The sequence below is a fragment of the Doryrhamphus excisus genome, chromosome 13 (genome assembly GCF_030265055.1).
Source record: "Doryrhamphus excisus isolate RoL2022-K1 chromosome 13, RoL_Dexc_1.0, whole genome shotgun sequence".
NCBI classification, from domain to species: Eukaryota; Metazoa; Chordata; class Actinopteri; order Syngnathiformes; family Syngnathidae; genus Doryrhamphus; species Doryrhamphus excisus.
In genome coordinates this window covers 6433799-6458553 of record NC_080478.1, presented here as the reverse complement: position 1 = coordinate 6458553, position 24755 = coordinate 6433799, and the positions used below count along the sequence as shown (strand labels likewise).

General features: G+C 41.5%; 1 protein-coding gene across 2 annotated transcripts; it reads left to right on the top strand.

The window, feature by feature from the left end:
- The first annotated feature begins 596 nt into the window (after nucleotides 1–596).
- Nucleotides 597–23032, top strand: lclat1 (lysocardiolipin acyltransferase 1). 2 transcript variants are annotated; one of them, XM_058090335.1, is made up of 7 exons: nucleotides 597–939; nucleotides 10553–10624; nucleotides 11701–11868; nucleotides 13718–13916; nucleotides 14918–15064; nucleotides 17108–17224; nucleotides 20757–23032. In XM_058090335.1, the coding sequence occupies exons 3-7, from the start codon at nucleotides 11701–11703 to the stop codon at nucleotides 21284–21286; spliced, it is 1161 nt and encodes a 386-aa protein (XP_057946318.1). In that variant the 5' UTR covers nucleotides 597–939; nucleotides 10553–10624; the 3' UTR covers nucleotides 21287–23032. The 2 variants fall into 2 exon arrangements, with proteins under 2 accessions (XP_057946318.1, XP_057946316.1); XM_058090333.1 differs by lacking the exon at nucleotides 10553–10624.
- The last annotated feature ends 1723 nt before the right edge of the window (nucleotides 23033–24755 follow it).

Here is a 24755-nt window from a genome sequence, read left to right as displayed (position 1 = left end):
GGCCCAAGATGAGTTTTCTTTGTAGGTTGGCTGGGCTGCCACTTAGAGATAAGGTGAGAAGCACCGTTATCCAGCAGAAACTCGTAATAGAACCGCTGCGGCTCTCGCAACCTACTCCCAGATGCCACCCTGAGAGGTGTTCCGGTCATGTCCGACCAGTAGGAGGCCTTGAGGAAGAGCCATGACATGTTTGAGAGATGCCGCCGAAGAAGAATGCCTCCGGATCTGTCAGGAGAAGGTGGACAAAGGAGGCAGGAAGAGGGAAGTCTTGGTTTAGTCTCCTACCCCCACACGACCCGACACCGATCACATGGCATAACTGTACATTTTTCAGTCTATTTATGATGAGTATTGATCAGGGGCACTGTTAGACACTTCCCAAATGACTAAATAAGCCCCTGGTTTTATATCATGTTGTATACATGTTTACAACATTGTGTCAATGTTGTATTTGGGGTGCATTTTGATTTAGATTAATTGTTAAACTTTGATTGCAACGCAATGGATTAATTTGAGCATAAATGCCAGTGAAGTTTCCATTAACTACAGTACATACTGGACATGAGTCTCTATTCAGAAAAGAAACAGCACCGCCTGTCGACAGCCGGCTACAATGACAGCTTAAATGTAGCAAGTTGGGCGGTCGTGCTAGCAACGGGTTAACGTCATTACACGTTTAGCTACCGCCAAAACAAGCTCGACGTGATCCATGTAGAAGGTGGACAAGTTTTCCTTTTATCAATAGACCGTTTCCTCCGACTTTAATCAACACCCGAGGACCAGGAAGCAGTTGTTAGCCGTTAGCCAGCCTGGCTGAGTTGAGCTAGCGAGCTTCCGTTCGCAAACTGCTATGTAGCAGTCAAGTAGCTGGACCTGTTTGAGCTAGCTAGTTAGCTCGCACACTGTGACAAACTTTAAGGCAAGAGGACCCCACGCAAGGTGTGTATGGTATTACGTGACAGTTGTTGACCAGTCATTGTACCTGCTGAACACGGAGTGTGACGTCCTCTTGAACGACAAACTGTGTATTTGTGTGTTCACTCCACCTAGCTTGGGTAGCATTTAGGTCATCTTCAACACACGTAACCTATTTCTTTTCTAACGACATATGTTGACAATGCTATTTACCTCAAAATATACAATGTAGCTTTGTTAACAGCTGAATTGTGTGAACGCAGTGAGTCATATTCGTTAAAAAAAAACAAAAACAAATTGACAGCCCAATAAAATGCAACCAGGCAAGCTTGTTGTAGACAAAAACAAAGTCCACCCTGCAAAGGTTTTGCATTTTGTGATCCCTTCCATGTACTGTACAGTTCAGCTGTTTGACACAGCACCACTTTTGTTGCCTAGCAACATTGACAGCTGTTGTTGACACCCTGAACACAGCCAGGATGAGTCACAAAACTTAATGTTTTTCACCCGTGTTGCATGTTATCAGAAAGTTACGGACTGTTATTGGTTGTTATGGATATGGATGTGTCTATTAATGAGGCAGACTTTGATGCTTGAGAATAATTTGAATCGATATTTCTTATGAGTCGGGTTCGAGTGAGCATGGAGTTTATTATGCAGGGTTGTCCAAAAAAGGCCACATAGGGCTTCAATATTTTTGTAAAGCAGTGTTAAAAATGTTTTTTCATAACTTTACTATCTTTACTTTTTTTTATATCTTTACTTTAAATTTACTAAATATTTTTCATGAATATTCTTGGCACAATTTTAAAACTGTATTTGCATAATATTTTGACGTTATAGCCATGATATTATTAACATTTCTATCATCCTAATTTTATGAACCTAATAAAACATTTTTAAAAAGTTTTTTTTCTCATAATAGTGTGACTTTTGTAAAAAAAAAAAATCTTGACTTTATTCTCATAATACTACAACTTTTTCTCCAACCTAATTTTCCCCGAATTTCCAACATGAGTCCAATATTTCAACTTTTTAAATAATCTTCATAATTTTTCTTCTTAGCATTTAGTCTAAATATTTTGACTTTATTGCCATTATATCATACATCCTCTATCCAAACTGTCGTTGGCTAGTTTTTAGTTTTTTTTCTGAATATTTTGAACTGTGCAGCAACGATGCCATTATTTTTCCTCATAATACTATGAGTTTATTCTCTTACAAATGTGACTTGTTTTGTTAGGATGTAACTTTTTTTCCTCATAATATGTTGACTATAGTCTCATAAAAAACATTTTCCCACTTTTTTTGCTCTGATTTCAACCTTTTTCTTATGATTTTATTCTCATAATATTAGAACTTTTACCCCCAAATTTTTCTAGTTTTGTTTGTTACTCATAATATTACAACTTTAAAAACAACATTTTTCTTTAAATAATTCAGCTTTATGGAAATGAAATTGTTATTTTTTTACCTCATAATATAATAGCTGCACTTTTTGACAACACTATACTGTTTTGTTTTGTTTCTGGTAATAATACGACTTTAAACAAATAACATTTTAATATTTCAACTTTATGCTATCATATGACAAATTGTGGCGTTTTTCCTCATAATGGCTTTATTTTTAAAAAATTACAGCTGTTTTATTTTTCCACTTTTCTGCTTTATTTAATTTTCCAACACTTTAAACTTTCTTCTTCTTGCAGTATTATGACTTTATTATCATAATTTTAATATTTCCAACCCAATTTTCCAAAAATGAATTCATTTTCTTTTGTATTTTTAATAATGCTACTTAAAAAGAAAAACTTTTATATTTCAACTCTATGCTATGACATTATTTCTTTTGCTCTGTTTTTATTAAATTTTCAAACTATATAAACTTTCCTTTTGTAATTTTTTGTAATCTCAAGTATTGACTTGATCCCCATAAAAGTTTAAGTTTATTATATTATAACGTTTTCCCCAGCCTGATTTTCCTAACAATAATAGTATTCCTACTGTTGCTATGGTGTTAAAGTCAGCATAGTGTTAAATATTTGAAAACTATCCATCTGGAAATACAGCAGTGAATCTGTGATGTGACTTCATCCATGTTGTGACTGTTCGTTGTACTTTAATGAACTGTGTGTACCGTAATGTGGTGTGAGCTACACAACAAGGCGCACGGCTAACTCTTTGCACATAGCTTTACATGAAAGCTTTTGCCAACCTTATTTGAATCCAAAATTTGTAATATTGGATTGGAATATGTAAAATATTAAATACATGCTCACTCAAAATGAAAATGTATGCTTTTGCCAAGTTCCACACATGCTGATGACATTCACTACTTTTACATGCAGTCAATAGTCCAGTTTCTGAAACAGTCAGAATAACCTAATTTAAATGCTTGCGTAAACAGGGTTATTCCTGTATACATGGTAATTGTAAACAATAGTGATATCCCAATCAAAACAGCGATGCACGGACAATGTATTGGCGCACAGAGAACGCCATGAATATATTCTTCCGATATATACATAAAGAAAAACAACACCAGCAAGGCATATAAATAAACAACTCAGGACATTTCACCAATTTTTGTCCATATGCACATTTTGGGTTTGGAAAATTAGTCAGAATTCCACGCACACTTTTGTTGATCCCTGATCAGGCGGTTTGGCCTTGGCTGATGTGCGTGACATGCCAAAAACATTCCTTATAATTTTGCCAAATTTCCAAACGATTAACTTGTTAGGAAAGGAATATGTTCTCACATGTGATGGATCGGGATATAGTACTTGCACTTGTTTATAATGGAGTGGAAAATATTCCATTCCTAACAATCTCATTTTGCTTTTTATTTGGCTTTTTACAAATTGCAATGCCACCACAGAAAGTTACCAGTGAGTAGAAATATAACGACCATCATAGAAGCGCAATTACTACTGGCCGACCAGCAAAAGTGTAACATCCTGGCTACTCAGGTAGTACAATATGGCTAGCAATCATGATCATATTTTATTGCTTTCAGGTGTTAAAAATGTAACACCTATTTCTATTTCTATTACCATAGCAATATAGTACAAGTCTGGAGGTTTGGACATGCTTTCCCATGCTATTGAATATGAACGTGTCTGCCAGTAATTGACTGGAACTGTGTGACCTTTGAGGGTCCACTGGCATCATTATTTTGCCTTGGCAGAGATCTACGCTCTACTATGTGTTATTATGTCTTAAAATTAGTGTCAATTGTGCTGTTATTTTTAAGTTGAAAAAAAGATCCAGGCTCAATTTCTCTAGTACGCGCTGAAGGGCATCAGGCCGAACACGTCAACGATGACACTCTCGCCTTGAGGTGCAAACCTTCAGAAAAATGCACCTCTGATTGGAGCCGCACCAGTTGTTATTTAGCCTGATTGCACCTTGTTAGGATGCCGGCTCGGCTTCACCAGTAGCTCGGGCTGTAATTGATGCCTTCAGACTGATTGAGTGCTTGTTAAAACCCACATTAGATGTTGACCTTCATCTTTCTCTACCTTCAGATCTCCATGCATCTGATGAAATTCCCCCCACCCCACCCCGTCTATTTTAATTTTCCAAAAGGATACTCCGCATTTATCTACAGACCACGGAAACAAACGTGTAATTACAGAGAGACTCCACGACCTTGTACGCTTGTCTTTGCAAAGTTGAGGTTGAAACTTTAGTTTTGTAGTACTGCACAAACTTAAAGGGAGGCTGTTTCTACCTCTGATGAACAACTCTCCCTTAGAAGATAATGGAAATGGAAATAGTCACTTCTAGGGTCAAACTGATACAGTGGAGCCTCAGTTAGGGTCCGCCCTGGTTAGCCTGTTTTTCAGTTAACGGCGAAAAGCTACAACGTAATATTGCTTCGGTTAGCGTGCAATATGCTGCGCGTCTCGTGGGGTTATTAAAACATATAATATATAATATTATGTGTTCCTTGTTGGCGTGCTATTAGCTAGCTGAACAAACTAGCAACCACAACCGGACGTTACGTCACCCGTCTATGATGTCTCTGTTACAGTTACAGTTTTACATGCATGAAACAATTCCTAATGCATGTAAACAACAAGGCGGTCGAGTGGTTAGCGCGCAGACCTCACAGCTAGGAGAACAGGGTTCAATTCCACCCTCGGCCATCTCTATGTGGAGTTTGCATGTTCTCCCCGTGCATGCGTGGGTTTTCTCCGGGTATTCCGGTTTCCTCCCACATTCCAAAAACATGCTAGGTTAATTGGCGACTCCAAATTGTCCATAGGTATGAATGTGAGTGTGAATGGTTGTTTGTCTATATGTGCCCTGTGATTGGCTGGCGACCAGTCCAGGGTGTACCCCGCCTCTCGCCCGAAGACAGCTGGGATAGGCTCCAGCACCCCCCGCGACCCTCGTGAGGAAAAAGCGGTAGAAAATGAATGAATGTAAACAACAAATGAAAGGATAAATAAATAAATAAGCATTTAAGGTTACTTTTACCTTCAATGAAGACACGACTGTTCCCAAAGACACAACGTGGCCGCAAGATCAACTACCACCACCTTCCTGTTTTCAGTCACGTCAAGAATCACATCTTCAATGAAGTGTACAGACGAGCGGAATACTTTTCATTTCAGTACAATACACAGGCGCTGTCCCGCTTCTTTTATGGCCCATCTGTGACATCACAAAACTCTAGTTCTACAACACACTCCGAAACCGAGAGTTTTGAACCATCCCAAACTCACTTGCAAATGCGCAAACCTCATTATATGAAACTTTGACATCGTTTAACACGAGAATACAACCTTCTAACTGCATTTAAAGGTCAGAAAAGTAGAAAAACATAATGAGTCTCCTTTAAAAGTATCATGCTGAAAAAAAAATCATACTGGTAACACTACATATAGCTTCTAAGGCGTCGCCTTGTCAGCAGCTGACTCCAGTGCAGTTTGTGGCTAAACTACTGGTAATCATTTAAGCGTATTCTACTTTGGAGATTTTGTTGTTGTTCAGTGCTGCAGGCCTTCCCCTCTCTCAAGCTGCTTACCAGAACTTAAAATAAGACGAGCATATGTAATTTACATGACAGCCCTGTCTATTTATTTCATTCCTTCCCTCTTTGTTTGTGTCATAAAGCTGCAGACAACACTTATTGTTGAGCGTGCATCTGTCGGGATGTCTGGAGTCGGGCCTTCAGTGAAAGAATGCACAATGGCTGCCAGAGAATTCTGACTTGGGCCGCTCTCGCCACTTACTGCGGGGAAATGCTGCGCATTGCATGCTGCCTTGTGTTTCTAAGGGGGGGGGGGGGTGCTTTGCAGGATTATTATTACTGTAAATGGAATCCCAATGGATTGGACTAAATCAAACTAATAACTGGTTCTAGTATGCAGAGTCTGGAAACAAAAGGGTTTCCGTGGATGCTTTGGGGAAAACAGTTTCCCCAGCGTCCCGACAAGTCTCTTGTGGTTACAATTAAAAGAAGAACGCGTATAAGTGTAATCAATGCTTTTTACGCTACATACGTTTTATCCTATCCAATTGCCGCCCTGGGTGTGTTCCGACATAAAGCTAATTTTAATACCCTTGCCTCACATTTTCCATCATTAATATCAATAACCTTTACTGCCTGCACAATTATTTTTCTTCTTATTAATAAACCTTCAGCTCCTTCCGTTGCCATATATTGAGTCTTGCTGCGTCATGCTGCTGTTCCCAGTCGAAAGCCCGTCTGAGCCTAGCGTTTGTGTGTGTGTGTGTGTGTGTGTGTGTGCGTGTGTGTGTATACGCACATGGTGATAATTGAGGTGGAAAGGTGTGAGCTGCATTGCGCACCTGCTGGATGAAATAATTCCCTGTAGCATCTGCTGTACACTCACTGCGTCAGCAAGGCCTTATCAATTCAAGACTCTGCAGGCCCCCTTTAACCTACGTGGTGGAAAACTTGGCAATAATTGACTGGCCCCCGGTGCTCAGTGTAAGGCTGTTTGAAACATTTAGTATACAGTAGTGTATGTATGTATTATTCATTCACAGTATATGGTAGGGCTTGGTGACCCCTTACTTTGTCTTTAGATGGGGTTTACGCTACACTACAAATAAATGTGCCCAAAATAAATCATACACACGTGGTCTGATACAATTCCTTTCCAGGTACTGGTTTGGATTTTAAAATGGTTCATCAACTTGGTGTCGTCATATGAGGAGGGGGGCCGTTCAAGCTTCATATAATAATAATAATAATAATAATAATAATAATAATAATAATAATAATTGTATTCGTTCCCAATCAATAAAACTGTCAATGAGCACGGTATAGGCTCAACAGGTTGGTTACTAATGTCCATATCTGCATTTTATCAACTATAGTTCCTCTAAAATGCCACTAGCGTAGCAATTGAAATGCCCTCCTCATACAAATACAACGTTCAAGAAGGATTAACATTTTTATTTTAAAAAATAATACTTGATATGTGAGTTACTTTCTTAAGGGACTATTTGGTGAAAAAACAGTAACAGATTACACAACTGCAAGTTACAACAACAACATTTTACAATTCAAAACACAAAATTACACTGCTTTTCTTACTCCAGATCTGTTTTGCTTTTCAACAGCACCTCGACTTGGTTCAGAATCCGAATTTTCCCCAAATTCTTTTTTCTGTTTTAATTTTGTAGAATTTAGAACTGTACCTTTATACGTGTTTTACTAGAGTGTTTGCCCTTTGGGTCAGTGAATAAAATGAAATAGAAAAAATACATTAAAAATATAAATGCAAAACTCTATCTAATAAATCTATAAATCTACTAATACTAAGGATTTTTTTTTCCAATTGTGGCAAAGAGTGCTGTTATTTTGAAGTGTGTTCAAGTGAAGTGTGTCGGAACTTGCAGAATGTCAGCGGGGATAGCAAAACGCTCCTTGGCATCAACAAGTGCTGTAAACAGTGTAAACACACACAGCCGCACCAGCATGCTTTGCTAAACTAAGCTAACCCAGCTAGCTTCATGCTCCTTAAAAGGGGAGTTTCAAGGTTTTTTCAGCAACTTTCCCCCAGTGTTTTAGCCCACACTTTCGAACTGATTAGTTTGGGACGGGGCGGGTTAGTGTTTGTGAGAAGATTCTGCCACGATTGAGTGGTCTGCTGGGGAAATATGAACATTCTGCTCTCAATGACAGCGTTTCATTCACATTATGTCAAATACCACGAGATTTTGCGTTGAACAGTAAATTTATTTCTTATTGGCCAGTTCTACGATTCTGCTAACCCGAACACCTAGGGCACTATACAAGTCACAGAGGGATTTTTTATTCTAGGCACAGCTGAAGGCTTCAGGCTAGCACAACAACGCTTCGATGGCCTTTTTGTCTTTGGCCCAATTACAAAGATGCACAGCATGGGCCGTGCCATTACTGTACTCTCCCAAAAACTTCCAAAAATATGCTTAAAAGTCTTGTGATGTTTTACTAGGATAACGTCACAGCTCAAAAGGCTGCCGTTTATTATCTTGAAAATTAATTGACTTGTATCTATGAAATGTATATGTATTTTATGTAAAAATGTGTGCTCACTTGATTCATGTTTAAGAATTTGGGATGACCGTTAAAAACACTGCGTGCATTTTGAACTGCACTTTGAATGTCTGACAGACCACCCACTAACATTTTTGTCCAGTCTGGTCTTGTCTATGGAAACCCGCACATGCCTCGTCATGGTTTAGTCATTAAAGATCAATGTGTTTAGCTTGTCACGTCACGCTATTGACACTGACTTTAGGAGACTCAGCAGTTAAATGAATAGAGGCATTCATGATACGTGGCACTGCTCGCCGTTGATTTTGGATTGGCTAATTGGACATTCATCTGGTATTGTTAGCAACCATGTGGCGATAACTGTTTTTTGTTAGGTATAGCACATTTGGTGAGAGTGGTGGGGAACATGTTTCACAAGTGTCATATTACCTCGGGCAATGCCAAGGGCTTGTCCGTCATTGACATGTACAGATGAGTCCCCCTCTTAGCTGTTACGTAACGGACAATTGCCGGTCCTGTTTCTGGGTTTTGAATTTCAGAAGGATCACAGGCTCGGCTCACTTCCCTCAGGGATCTAATGGCCAGTTTGCTATGTCTGCTATGTGGCAGCTCCTGTGAAGCAACTGTCAGCCGGTAGGTCGTGAGTTCACAAAGAGCAACAGTTCTGTTTGATAATTAGATTGATGGTCCGAATACCAATACTCAAACAGTATGACCCAGGTAGGGATTTTTACGTGTTGTTGAATAGCAAATAAAAGCTCCCTTTCCGGAACAATTTGATAAAGCGATCATTGTATTGTGGCTCAGACATGTGTGATTTATCTCTTCACCTTCTTCATATCCTCTTCCTTCCTTCAAGGTCATAAAACCTGTCAGCTACGACTCACTTAACAAATAGCACAACATCCATTCTTAGTTCCATTCTAGCCTGGGACCTCATTAAAGGCCCTCTCATACTTGAACTCCTCAAAGAGATTGCCCCCGAAGAGCTCTATGTGAGAACGCATATCTGGATCGCATAACTCAACTTTAAGCCGTCCATCGGCAGTGGTACAGTGCTTACAGCGTGGCGCTAGCCCACTACAGTCTTTTCATTGGGAGACAGATCATAAATGTGCCTCTTTTTTTTTTACTAACCGGCAAAACTATATATACCTATATCCATTGCAATGTTAACATTTATTTTTCCACTAGTGAGTAAATACAGGGAAATTAATCAACGTGTATGAAATGGAATGTACTAGTAATTGCATAATGTAATAATATAGCTGGGTTAAACAAATCCAATATACTAGACAGAATAACAGAAAATAAGCCATTCAAGACATGAATAAAACTCCTGTTGCTGTCAGTGTGCTCCGGTGATAGGGAGACTGTGTGAGGGGGCGAACAGGAAGTGATGGGGTTCAGAGTTGAGTTTTATGATCACTGTGCCCGTTATGAGATCATTCAAACCTGCCATAAAAGCCTGTTGTTCCGGCGATCACGTCTAGTGCCTCACCGAACATAACAAGAACATTACTGACACCTAGTGACCAGTGTAGAGTACTACATTACATTACAACGTATTTGAATGCTTTGTATTTGTCTTTTAGTTCATGTAGCCATTTTTTTTGGGCTGGAAAATACTTTATTTTGGCTAAGAAATATGCTTAAATCCTTGCTTATACATGCATATGTTCTAATAATATCAGTATTCAATCATGAAAAGTTATTCATATATTTTTGAAAAACTGTGATAGAATGAAGCTACAATTCAAAGCGTGAAGTAGTGAGAGATTACCGCAGGGGTGTCCAAACTTTTTCCACCAAAGGCCGCATGCAGAAAAATGAAACGTTGTTTTTAATTCAAATGCCGAGGTGCTTTTTTGAGGGATGCTCCAATCGATCGGCCACCGATCAACATCGGCCTTTCAACATCGATCAATCACCTCTGGCTTGTACTATTGCAGCAAGCACCTGTTATGGCATTGTTTTATCTCTCAATGAATATTGTTCACAATATTATTATTATCAAAGCTTTGAGTCACTCTCCAAAAGCTCCATCTGTCCGGAACAAAGATCGGTGTGGGAAGTTACAGGAGTGAGGAACTTTTTTTTTCTTCTTTTAAGGAGTGGACACTCCCGCTGTTCAAAAGAAGCCAGCTGTGCGATAGCGTGGACAGGACGACCTGAACACATCTAGTGAGTTCAAAGAAGCAGTGAGATCATTGTATCAAAACGGAGCAAAAGTTCATACAGGAGAAATATTGATTTTTACCAAGACCCAGCCTGTAGCAATCATTCCCCGCCCACTTCTTTCCTTCACACTGCGCAGGCGTGCCAAACCCAAAATAAACATGTCTGCTGTGTGGAACTTTGATTTGGGAGAATGATATCAATTTTGCACCTTGCAAAACATTATCTCTCGCCGGGGTAGCAAGTTAAAAATCTTTTAATATGGCATTTGAAGAACAAAGTTGACAGAGTATGGTGAGTCTTTGAAGTTGACGATGTTATTATCAGTCACACAGTAGCTAAGGTTTCCAACGCTGGACAGCAATCTCCTGAATCTAAAGCAAATAAACTGAAAATGTATTTACTTCATTGGACCAGCTCACCAGCCGACTGCTCTCTCAAATATGTTTTTGTCTGAAGGTGATTGTGTGGTTCAATCAAGGGTGCAACCAGGAATTCTGAACCTTCTGGGGGGGGGGGGGGGGGGGGGGGGGGGGGGGGGGGGGGGGGCTCCTTTGTATTTTTTTAATCATTACCTATTTTTTTGGGTCTCCTCCACGACTGATTCAGTGTGAGCCCAAGGTAATGCGGCTCTAGCAGTGCCAATGTTTTTCTACAGATGGCAAACTAGCTGAGACCGTCCATATAGAGTGGTCCGTGTTGAAGAAACGGGGCAACACGTGATTAATCAACAATCAGTTCCACACAGCAATTGTTGAATTTGCCCACCCTGAATTCAGAGAGAAGCTACGGTAATGCTCCAACACATTCCGGGAATTTGAAGCCACTCTTGATTGAGTGACCATGTAGACAAAATTACTTACCCACAGTCAGAACAGTTTGTCTATTTACATTCCACTCCAGGAATGTTCGCAATGGATTTTCCACTGTTTGTGGGAAAATACAGTACATCGGAAGAGCAGGCTTCGCATCCGTAATCCATCATGTGTTTGCTGAAGCATGAGAAAGAAGTACTTTATTTTGTACAGCTTTGACTTTTTCCTCAAGCTAATTCGATCCCGTTGCCCTCTCTGTCCTCACAGATGGCTGTGTCAGTGCGGGGTCTCTACTTTATACTGACCCTGTTTTTGGCCAGTTTCTTCGGAAGCATCTTCATGCTGGGTCCGGTCTTGCCCCTCATGCTGCTGTCCCCCACCTGGTACCGCTGGATCACTGACCGCATCGTCGCTACCTGGCTCACCCTGCCAGTGGTGGGTATCTGCTCGGTCTACTTATGTGTGTTTCTCAACTTGTTTGGTTATTAAGTAAAAAAAAAAAAAACTTGCACTCGCGAGCTGCACCGTGATGTATTGTGTGTATGTAATTGTGGCTCAGACAATCACTTCCGCTCCAGGGCGGATCTCAATTAATAGAATCATGATTGATTTGGACACAGATTGTGGTGAAATCTACAGACAATGCTAATTGAATTGTGGAATGTGAAGATGAAAGACGAGCTGTAATCAGATCACATGCTCGACCTGTGGATAGTCCTCCTTGATGACGGCGCATGATGTGCTGCTTGCTGCTATTCCTCACTGAACTCAGGAAAGATTGTAATTATTGTGTTGCGTATCTTAGTAAGAAATGGTGGGCAAACTGCAGCCAGATGCAATCTATAGCCTGTAGCCAAAAAAGTGATCCAAACAACACAGACATCAACACATAAGGAGGTGTTACACATGCTCTTGACATGCAATGTTTTATTGTTCATATGTTTGTTGCTAGCCAACATGCCCTATGGGCATTTGGAAATAAGTTTTAAGTTACATGTCATGTGTAAGTTGTTGTTTATCACCGACTTGCATAGAAAATGGATGGATGGATAGTTGTGAACGCACCACAATGTGAACACGACGCAACCTATGCCTGGACAATGCAGGCGATGTGTATCCATGCATGTCTCGGCGTGTCTCTTTGCATAACATGAATAGGTCTAATCCAGGGGTCTCAAACACGCGGGTTGGCCCGCAGGACACTAGTTTGAGGCCCCCGCCTTGATATGAAAGTTTAAAGTTAGTGCGGCCCGCGCAAGTTTGATATGGATGCTGTATGGTATCATGTACCCAGAAAAAATTATTACGTTTGATTAATGTTCATGTTAAAGGTTAAATAACTGAATAGTTATCCTCCCTATCCGTGTGGAAGTGGTAAGTTTTTGGCTATTTAAGTTTAAAGGAAATAACTTGAAGACTACTATTTAGGTCGCTAGCTCTCTAGTTTGCGAGTTAGCATGTGTCTCCAGACCCTGCAGTTGCGCAATATGTTGTAAATAAAGTATAAATGTGACTATAGTCGTGTTTTGTCATGTCTACAGGGCTCTAATAATGCTTTGTTCATTTTAATCTGAAAAAAATCATTTGTCTACCCACCAACTATATGTGGTTTCTTAAGTTTTTATTATTTGCCGTTTTATTATTATTATTATTATATTTATTTATTTATTACTGATTGATTGATTTTCTTTATTCTTGATTTGTTTATTTATTTTTCATCTTATTTTATGATATTTTAAGATATTTGAGAACAGTGGAATGTTTTATCAGAGCTTTTCTTGTAGAAAATCGAAACCAAAGCAAAGTTTATTAATTTTTCTGTTTGTTTGTTTTTTTTTTTTTTGAAAAACCTGATGCAGCCCAGTCTCGCCCAGACCCTAGCTCCAGTGGCCCCCAAGTAAATTGAGTTTGAGACCCCTGGTCTAATCTTTGCCATGACTGCTTCACGGATGTCGTAAAATGGACGTAAACAGTACTTGACAACGTGTAAATAAGTGTTGAGGGTGCACAGTCATTCTGTTCCAATGCGGACCACTGTAAATAGAACGCAAACAGTGTGCAAAGTACTCTTCACGTTTTTCAGGCCTATAAATAAATGACACTCATTGCCATGGCAAATTACAGGACAATGCGGAGGCAAAATGCATGCAAGTGTAAACGCTGCTTAACATTTTGCAGTGACCACTGCATATTCCACTGTAACTGGTTATTTGCTAGTAAGAGTTGTAAAGGATATAGTACATACTCGTACAGATCATCTCATCGATCCTCCTTCCCTCTGCAGTCCTTGTTGGAACTGGTCTTCGGGGTGAAAGTAGTGATCACCGGCGACGCCTTCGTCCCTGGGGAGCGTAGTGTCATCATCATGAACCACCGCACGCGCCTGGACTGGATGTTCCTCTGGTGCTGTCTGCTGAGGTACAGCTACCTCCGCTTGGAGAAGATCTGCCTCAAGGCTGCGCTGAAGGCCGTGCCGGGCTTCGGTAGGTGGATTTTGATTTTTACCAAAGGGGCGTTGTCTTTAATCTCAACATGGCCATAAGAACCAGGGCTCGACAATAACGATGTACCGATGGCCCGGGGCAAGTTAAAACAAAATTGGGGCAAGTAAATCCAATCAGTGATATTCCCGTCGGGCAAGTGCACTTTGGCATGCCGTACTGCCAAGAGTTTTTTTAAAAGCGGTTCTTGTTGGGTGTTGGTAAAACACGGACTGCGTAATTCCGGTGGTAATTTGCAAAGCAATCCTTGCAAATCTTGAAATGGACCAATCAGAATCGTTTATTTAGACCGCGGTTCGCAGTCCACAGTCTGCGTTTTACCCACACCCGTTCTTGTTCGCGATCAACCCATCAGCGATACTTTGACTGGCGTCCCTGCCAACATGGTCTAATTCTTCAACAACTTGTGAAGGAAAACAGCAAAAAGTGATGAACCAGTGCCCCCTAAACAAGTATTTTATTAGCGGCAGCAAATCAAATGATGGCACAGGTGAGTGAATCACATTGCTGTGACAATTTGAAGTGGTCACAATGAAACACCACCCATTAGATCCAATACCAAGTGCTGATTTTGCACAAGCTACAAAATCTAGCGCTTCCATTTCTCTGTGGATTTTTCCCAAATTATTGTTTGACCATTGAGCATTTTTTTCTGGATTAAAAACACTTTACTAGTACACAAATGTGTCTATTCAATAATGTTTCATTGTGGTGCACAACTTATAAATATCACTGCTTACGACGACTACGATGTGTAAGGTAGTATGGCATGCCATGTTAGCATACGTTTCAGACATTCCTCCAAATACAATGCATCAGTACTATTATCTGATGAATTATCAGCATATTCAGGCAAGTTCGGGCAAGTAGTTCTCACCTTAAGGATTCCCCATGGGCAAGTCATTTTTGTTTTTAATGTAGAGCCCTGAGAACCTTGTTATTGTAACCTGAATTCAGATAAAACTGACGCCTTAACATTGCAGGCTGGGCAATGCAGGTGGCCTGCTTTATCTTCATCCATCGCCATTGGGAGAAGGACAAGGAACACTTGGAGAACATGCTAGACTACTTCTGTGACATCAGAGAGCCCCTGCAGCTGCTTCTGTTCCCTGAGGGCACCGACCTCACCGGTGAGAAGCAAAAAAATGTAGCCGTTGACGTTTTTTGTGATAAATTGCCCGGATTTCACATTAGCCACTCTTCCCGGCATGGTCTGTCCCCGCATTGGCCTTTGGCGCTAATACCGCTTTACAGACACAATTTGAAAGTGATAATACATAACCAAATGCTTGGACTCGACGCTGTCATCTCGCCCACCATGGTCTTGATGTGACAAGTGACACCAGCACATAAATCCTTTTTCTTAAGCCAAGCAAAATCCCATTTTTTATTTTTTTATTTTTTTCGAGGGAAAGCTAAATGTCTATGCATACATCAGGATGCCATCAAGGGTGGAGTAAAGTTGACGTCATAATTGAGCAGTAGCTTTAGGGTCTTTTCATGTTGGATGACATGAGTATGCGCACTACAGTATGTAAGCCTCTTAAAGCTCCAGGCTTATTTGGGAGCAAGACATGGGGGACTTGCGGGGGGACGTATGAAGCCATCTATAACAAGACCTCACAATACATTTATTACCATATTTCATTGGCTGTTGGTTGTTTATTTACTAAACTGCAGAGAGTACCAGGTATTTGTTGCTGGGTTTCAACCATGTGACATACAGGCAGTTCCGGTGAACGGATGGGGGGATAAGCTACAGCCACGGTTTGTTTGTGCAATATTTTGGAGATGAAAGTGTATAACGGTGCATGCTCCAGTTGTGAGTGTACATGGTGTGCTGCATGTAAAAGTTGAAAATAGGACAGCCAAAGCATCCATCCATCCTTTTTCTGTGCTGCTAGTCCTCACGAGGGTGGCGGGGGGTATGCTGGAGCCTATCCCAGCTGACTTTGGGTGACAGGCAGGTTAAACCCTGCACAGGTCGCAAACCAAAAGCAGTGACAGATTATCTCGGCGTCAGACATAATGACAATAATGCTTGTAACATGTCAATTTGCATTCTTACACCCAGTCAGTGTGCATGAATACATTCTTGGATATGTCCCTTTTAATTTTGCTGCACTGCTTCAGCTCCATAGACAATTTTCAGGCAGATTTTGCGCATTACACCCGGGTTGCTGGAAGCTAGCTAGCTAACTAGCTAGCCTCGCTTCCAATTCTTCTGTTGGCATTCTTCCAGATGGCTGCATTTCACATTTTTGTGCTCCAACTGTGTTTTAACCTTGATTTTGGTATAAAGGTATCTGTCCAAATAATTGTATTAATTAATTAATTTATTAATTTTATTAATTAATTAATTAATCTATTTTTTCCCCTCGCCTTGCAGCAGAATGTGCTCTTCTGTCAGTGAAGATCTTGTTTTTTCAAACCCTTATTCTTTTTGGTGAAATATGTGGCTCTGTCATGTCACAAGGTGCAGAACTTTCTCTTCAAACAACACCTTAAAGTGTGCAGCTTTACAGATGCCGTGTTATTTTTTTTTCGGAGGAAATATGATAGGAGTTACAAAAAGGGCTACGTGTGCGCCAGATACTGTGTATGTTCATTATGTTCATGCAGTTTTAATGGAGTTTTTTTCCCTAACACGGAAACGTACCACCCTTTACTAAACAGGTGATGAAGGCGCACTTAAGCTTGACTTAAATCTTCTACAAATGACACATAAGCTTGTATAAGAATCACAAGCCGGGGTCCGCGTCCAGATTAACTGCCTCTCTGTCGTCCCTTTTGTCCTCCATGCCTGCCTGAAGGAGCTTCTTGTGTTACATAATATGACTAATGAGTCACCATATAGTTTACATGTTCCAGGGAAATGTTTGGTTAATAAACACTCATCTTTTCTATGTTTATATCCTCCCACTTTCTGCTGCTTAAGTGTATCTGCTGGAATGTAGTCACTCACCCTGTAACCAACACCACTATTATTATTATTATTGTTACGACTTGTTTAATCTAAATACAATAGTACTATTTTATTACAGTAGTTGTCCTCTATTGTTTACAATATCGTAAGTGTCCCTTCATTGTCACCCCCATTACAAATACACCTGCATTTCTGCCGTACAGTTGTTGTGACGGTAACTGTCAACTTTATCCTGTGTCTCTTGCAGAAAACACGAGAGCCAGGAGCGACAAGTTCGCCACCCAGAGCAACCTCCCGAAATTCGAACATGTACTGCATCCACGCACCACCGGGTTCACTTTCATTGTGGACCGGTTACGAAAAGGTCAGAAGTTTAATCTGTCAAACAGAATTAGATATGGGATATCAAATGGGATTCCTTCACTCATTTGTCACAAATGACTTACTTTTTTTGCACCTGAGGCACAAAGAGGTGAGGATGCAACTCTACAGTAGAAGAGAGCACGTTCGGTGCTGTTTTAGGCCGAAGAAAACGGCTACAAGGTGGCAGAAGTGCATTTGATAAGAGCTCAGCCTGCATCTTGTCCATTGAATACAGTACATGCTCCATAGCAACCAGGAAGTGAAAAGGCATCTCGCCGTCTTCATTCATTTTCTACCGCTTTTTCCTCACGAGGGTCGCGGGGGTGCTGGAGCCTATCCCAGCTGTCTTCGGGCGAGAGGTGGGGTACACCCTGGTCGCCAGCCAATCACAGGGCACATATAGACAAACAACCATTCACACTCACATTCATACCGATGGACAATTTGGAGTCACCAATTAACCTAGCATGTTTTTGGAATGTGGGAGGAAACCGGAGTACCCGGAGAAAACCCACGCATGCACGGGGAGAACATGCAAACTCCACACAGAGATGGCCGAGGGTGGAATTGAACCCTGGTCTCCTAGCTGTGAGGTCTGCGCGCTAACCACACGACCGCCGTGCCGCCCCATCTCGCCGTCTTGTGCAATTAAATTAGCATTTGCGACATGCAGATTTTTGACCAAATAACATATTTTTTATTTGTGGGAAAACACGCAAATCTGTGTTTATTTCCATAATTAGGCCGTCCGTTGGTAGCAAACCCAGCTGGAGTTGCACAGAAAAGTAATCAGAGGCAAACCTCAACGTGCTTGTGGAGGTGTTCTTCTATGTGCAGTTAAACAGCTTGGCATTTACTCTCTTACTCACACATCGCAAATCAGGCTCCTCATTTTCAAGTCCTTACAAGTCCTAAGCACTGTTTAGTGTCTCCCAAATAGACAATGTAATAATCTATTAAATTAGACAAATACAATGAATGCATCCAGTCCAGGGTGTAACCCGCCTCTCGCCCAAAGACAGCTGGGATAGGCTCCAGCATACCTGCAAATTTTTTAAGCAAAACAAGACCAGTGTGACAGGACTTAGTCATAGAAAAAAGTGCTAACATAGCATTCAGGATTTATGTAATCCACACACTGATTGGACATTAATCGGGGCATCAGTGAGGCAGATTCAAAGGGAAACCATGTTATGACATCATCACAATCACATGAGTTAAATCATTTGAAAGGGGACACATTTTACTAAACACACTCACTGAAAATGTCGAGTATTTTTGAAGTCATCAGACTAAAGCCAGAGTCAAGTGCCAAGTCATTGATGTCAAAGTCGAGTTGCAAGTCTTTGACGATATTGCAAAGTCCAAAGTCATCAAACTTGTGACTCGAGTCTGTCTTAAGTCCAAGTAGAAGGACTCGAGGTCTGCACATCTACTATGCAGGCATCAAAATAGACACACACTTATTTCCACTCCTCCCTCGCTCTATCATGGTTTGAACATCGCTCCCTCATTCTATTGCATTTTTTCAAAAATTAGTTCATCAATTATCCTTGTTTTGTGGTTGACTATGGCCTATTATTAGTCAAAAGATGTATACTTAAGATTTTCTTTGGCCAAATTAAGCAAATATAGTTTAAATGGGACCTTTTATGCTCATTTTCAGTCCTTTTGTACTGAGTTGTGGACTCCTTTAGAGCAGCAACGCACAGAATGCTTTCTAGATCTTCCAGATTATGCACCTTTTTCAGCACTGTCAGCTTACAGTTACAGACAGTTTACTCCACACCTGTCCCTCCTCTAGGTACGCCCACTTCTATGAGATTGGTTACACTCCCAAGCATTCCCAAAGACTTCCGGATACGTAGTAGGTCCGCATTTACTGTGTGCAGGCAATATGCAGCCCATAAAAGGAAGTCTGGATCTGGATAGAACTCTGTGTTTAGCCATCCCAAACTTCTTTCAGGGCTCACTTCCAAATGCACCTCTTTATCTGAAACTTTGGCATTGTTTAACACAAAAATACAACATTCTAACCACATTTATAGGTCGGAAAAGTGGAAAAGGCATAATAGGTCCTAGCTGTCACTTCCACATGTCTGGAAGACATTTATTGAAACACACACAAGCACAAGTCTGATTTTTGTCTTAAATGGCTTATTTTCTCTGATTACATCTACTATATTGGGTAATATGAGTGTAGGGTTTTTGATTTAATGTCTAACTCTAATAATGGTAGAAATGTACAAAGTCTCTCCGGTTTCCTCCCACATTCCAAAAACATGCTAGGTTAATTGGCGACTCCAAATTGTCCATAGGTATGAATGTGAGTGTGAATGGTTGTTTGTCTATATGTGCCCTGTGATTGGCTGGCCACCAGTCCAGGGTGTACCCCGCCTCTCGCCCGAAGACAGCTGGCATAGGCTCCAGCACCCCCGTGACCCTCGTGAGGAAAAAGCAGTAGAAAATGAATGAATGAATGAATGAATATTGAATCCCACTTGTTCAATTCCACCCTCGGCCATCTCTGTGTGGAGTTTGCATGTTCTCCCCGTGCATGCGTGGCTTTTCTCCGGGTACTCCGGTTTCCTCCCACATTCCAAAAACATGCTAGGTTAATTGGCGACTCCAAATTGTCCATAGGTATGAATGTGAGTGTGAATGGTTGTTTGTCTATATGTGCCCTGTGATTGGCTGGCGACCAGTCCAGGGTGTACCCTGCCTCTCGCCCGAAGACAGCTGGGATAGGCTCCAGCACCCCCCGCGACCCTTGTGAGGAAAAAGCGGAAGAAAATGAATGAATGAATGAATGAATGAATGAATGAATGAATGAATGAATGAATGAATCCCACTTCGCAGACATTCACTTATCGCGGTCGGGTCTGGACCCACATAACCGCGATAAACAAGGGATTATTGTACATGTATACTCGTTGCGTGCTAGGAGGCCCACACGCAAACTTCCCCAACAGGAAGTTAACCTGCATGCCTTGTGGGTGACAAACAATGAACAACTCGAAGAAGCCAGTTGACTGACTGCCCATGATCAGTTTCATAAGCAAGCTTACACTTAACATACTAAGTCCTGGTCCACCAGGACGTCAAGTTCCCATTGTTTTTATGCATCTCAAGTAAAACGTTTCGGTGCTTTTGCTACTTTGCTGCCTTGCTACTCCCAGTGCCCAGTTCATCCAGTACAGCATACCTGCGTATTTTTCCAATTCCCAGACAGCCAACTGCTGCCTCTAATGTTTCCCCATGAGCGAATCACTCTGGCAGCCGCCCAATGTTCTTAAATACTAATTCTGACCCCACTGCCCCCACCTCGCTTTATATTGGACACTAACTCTCCAAGCAGGTGTTATGAAAGTGTGATATCATTGCACTGTTTAATTCTGTACCCTCTGTGTCCCTGATGGGCATGGTGGTGGTGGTTTGACAGTCTGCCTCAGTTTTATTCGTATAATTCTACGTTCCAGTGGGACAGGCAAAGATGTTTATTTAAACACTTAAAATGTTGCTTCTGTCCTCAGGAGACAACCTGGACGCCGTCCACGACATCACCGTGGCTTACCCCAAGAACATCCCTCAGACGGAACGCCACCTCATGCTAGGCCAGTTCCCCCGCGAGATCCACTTCCACGTGCAGCGTTATACTGTGGCGTCGCTGCCCACCTCCACCGCCGACCTTGAGTCCTGGTGTCGGGAGCGCTGGGCCGAGAAGGAGGTCCGCCTGCGGGACTTTTACTCGGGCCAGCCACGGGGATTTGAGCGGGATGGCGTTACTCGTGTGCCGCCGTGCAAGTCGGAGCTGCGCGTGTCTCTGATCAAAGCCGCCTCCTTGATCTACTGGAGCGCTTTTATCGTACTGTGCTTCGCCGGTCTGTGGCTCTGGGCCCCCTTCAGGCTGTACTTGGTGGTCATGGTGGGGGTGTTCGTTGCTCAACAGAAGCTGGCCGGTGGGATGGAGCTGCTGGAGATGGCCTGCCATCGCTATTGGACGACCGTCTGGACCGCCACTGCAAATGAGAAGGAGAAGATGCTGGATGGGAAGACCAAGTGAGGACACTTCAGGGTCCACTCAAGCATTTAGAAAGGGAAGACCTCCTGACCTCAGCCAAGGCAGCTTACAAGGATGTGGTGACTTCATCCCTCGGCACCCACTTTGTGTATCCTTTTATTAGCTCTGCCAAGCATCGAATCGCGTAAGACGCAAGGTTTACTTATGATAGATGTTTTTTTTGTTTTTTTTTTTAGTTAGCTCTATTACTAGGGGTGTCCCGATTTTCACTTCCGATCCAATATTGATGATCAAACAGAGGGTGATAATGGGCAATAGTAGGTATGAGGAAAAACTGACCCATAAACTTCTTTAAACATGTGGAATCAAGTTTCATCCCCATTGTAGCGGAAGGGAGGCAAAATATAGCAAGGTTCGAGGTGCTCGAACCTTTCAACCCAAATTTACTCAACATCGACCGGGGCTGGTCATCTTTTCTGTTATAGCTAGTGATAATCTTGAGCTAGCGGTGAGTTTTGCTCGTATTAAACTTCCCCGGTTCTGTGCCACCACCAGACACTTATCACTGCTTTTGTGATAACGTGGGCTGTATCCGGCTGACCTGATGGGGTGGATTGTGGCATACATTTTAGATGTAGGCAGATGTAACTTTTTGCTGATATTGTCCCGATATCTGATCTGAATACTGGATTGGAATACTCTTAAGTATTACAAAAAACCACAACCTAATTTCCACCTGGTACATGAGCCAAGGAGGTACCCATTTAATTTTAGTGCTGGAATTTATTTACCCCTTCCTTTGATTGAGTCACTGTAGCTGCTACTCGGCTCACTTTTTCAAAATAGTACTGCGGGAAACTGCAGAATCCACCAAACAGCCGTCGGAATGAGATTCGCTAACAAGCAACAACGACAACCTGTGTTTACTTTTTAAGAAATGTTATCCAAGAGGAGACTGAGGGCTGCAGCAAAGTGGAGACTATGGAGTATAACTCCAGACGTTGGTTGGTTGGTTGGTTGGGCTTTAGAATGACAATGAGCATTTGGTACCCCAGCTACTGTGGAAAAAAGGCGACTATGGTCCATCCTAGATTAAGATTAAAAATGTATAATCCGTTTATATGATCCTCCATGAACCATAGTACAGCACTCTCTGTTCTCAGTCTCCTCGTTAGGTCTTATTTTTTAAATCGGTTACAATTACAGCATTGTCTCTGTTTTTAGGATATATTTTGTGTGTTTTTCCTGTCTTGTTTTTGTCCCGTGCGTCCCTCCGTTGGAGTAAAAGCCATACTAGTACAGAGAACCTTACACATGCAAGGACTCATTCGTACCATTCAGTCAGTCATGGCAACAAATGAGAGAACTGTGGAACGGACATTTTAGAATTCCTGAAGAATTAAGTAAACGGCTACTCGTATTATATTATAACATACCTAAAGTGGGTATAATTACGTTACTTGTATATTTGGGAAGGACGTTTTCCCGGGGGGGAAAAAAACATTTTGTTTTTGTTTTTTTTGCACAAAAACAAGCCAAAGTTGAGCCTACCCTGGATGTTAAAAAAAAAAAAATTAAGAGAATGTACGCACTGACGATGGTTCCCATAGCAACACTTTTTTTGTTTGTTTTGTAACTACAGGTTTAGCATTTAAAGCAGTGGTTCTCAACTAGCTTGGAATTTCAACTACTGAAATTTCTCAAATATATTCTATTCAATAAAACAATAAGACAGTGCCATTTGAATTTGAGGGGACTGCACAAGTTTAATAAACATTTCAGGAATAACATGTTTTTATCCCAAAACTCCCAAATTGTCAAGGTTGAAAACTAAACATGCAGAAATAAAGCATGTGAATTTCTCTGACTTTCAACATAAACAGAATGCACATAAACAGAATGCACTTAAACAAATGCATTAGCGCGACGCTAATCGATATTGAAAATCCCATAAGCCCCCGAGCGTTTAGCATTAGCAATTTTACAGGACCATTCCAATCACCTCCAAATGAAATAGACAACTAATATGTACGTTCCAAATATTAGTTCATTCATTCATTCATTTTCTACCGCTTTTCCTCACGAGGGTGCTGGAACCTATCCCTAACCTATGTCTTCGGGCGAGAGGCGGGGTACACCCTGGACTGGTGGCCAGCCAATCACAGGGCACATATAGACAAACAACCATTCACACTCACATTCATACCTATGGACAATTTGGAGTCACCAATTAACCTAGCTTTTTTTTGGAATGTGGGAGGAAACCGGAGTACCCGGAGAGAACCCACACATGCAAACTCCACACAGAGGGTGGAATTGAACCCTGGTCTCCTAGCTGTGAGGTCTGCGCGCTAACCACTCGACCGCCGTGCCGCCCCCAAATATTAGTTGTCTAATATAAACATTTTATAGGGCTCAACAAGCAACAGGACAGACTCATTCAATGTCTTAATGCCAGTAGAACATGAACAACCATCATTGGTTTTAAGATTAAGACTCGTGACCTGATGAAAACCACTTTTGGTTCACGACCCACCAGTTGAGAATCACTGGTTTAAAGCAATGTCCTTACTGGGAGTGTGTGTGTGTGTGTGTTGGGGAAGGTGTGGCCCGTCGCCGGCCTTGGAATGAAAGCCCTGTTGGGACAACGTGGCACGGCACCGGAGAGGACCACACTTGGAGTGGAAAACTGTCCCCTGAAGTCAATGTAATCCAAAAAAGCCCTTTAATGCTCACTTCTCTTGTGCGTCTCTGTGGAGAGACATTGATGCGCCTGCTAAACTCAATTAGCAAATGACAGCTGACGGGATTGTGCCAAACAAGGGCAGGCCACACTTTGATATTTCACAGCGCATTGTTGACTGTGATGACTCGACGGAGGGGCTACGATGTGGAACATTTGGATTGGTGGAACGGCGTCTTCTTGTAGCAAAAAGTGCCACCGAGGCTTGAGTCCTTTTAGCACGATGAAGCAAGACTATTTGTCTGTGGTGATGACCAATTTGTAGCTGTTCCGTGCTTTCTCCATTCACTGTGATTTACCAAACATGCAAGCTTGAATCTGTGTCATTTTTGCTGTTGTTATTATTGGTGGTTATCACTACAGTAATAGCTGATGCTGGACCTGTTAACACGAGAACGCTCAGGTAAACAGAGTGAGGTGCAAGTTAAGTTTACAAAAACAAGAAAAATACAGATGATTAAATGAACTATGACTCCGTACATGATTCTTTTGTGGGGGGTTTTGGTCCACTTAATTATACTTGTAATTATACTTCGAAATGCTGCGATGATTAGTTTTCTTCATGTTTGGGTTGGCGTCAAGGTTGCACAAAAGGGTGGGTAAGAAACTAGAGGACCTGGAAAATGTGTTTTCTTCACGTTTCAGATAAAAAACAAAAAGAACAATGTTTTGAGATTTAAAAAAAGTCCAATTCCATCAAGGCTGTAGAATGATGCGGCCAACAAAATTGAATACACCTCTAAAATTGCAGAAAACTGCAGTTTTTGA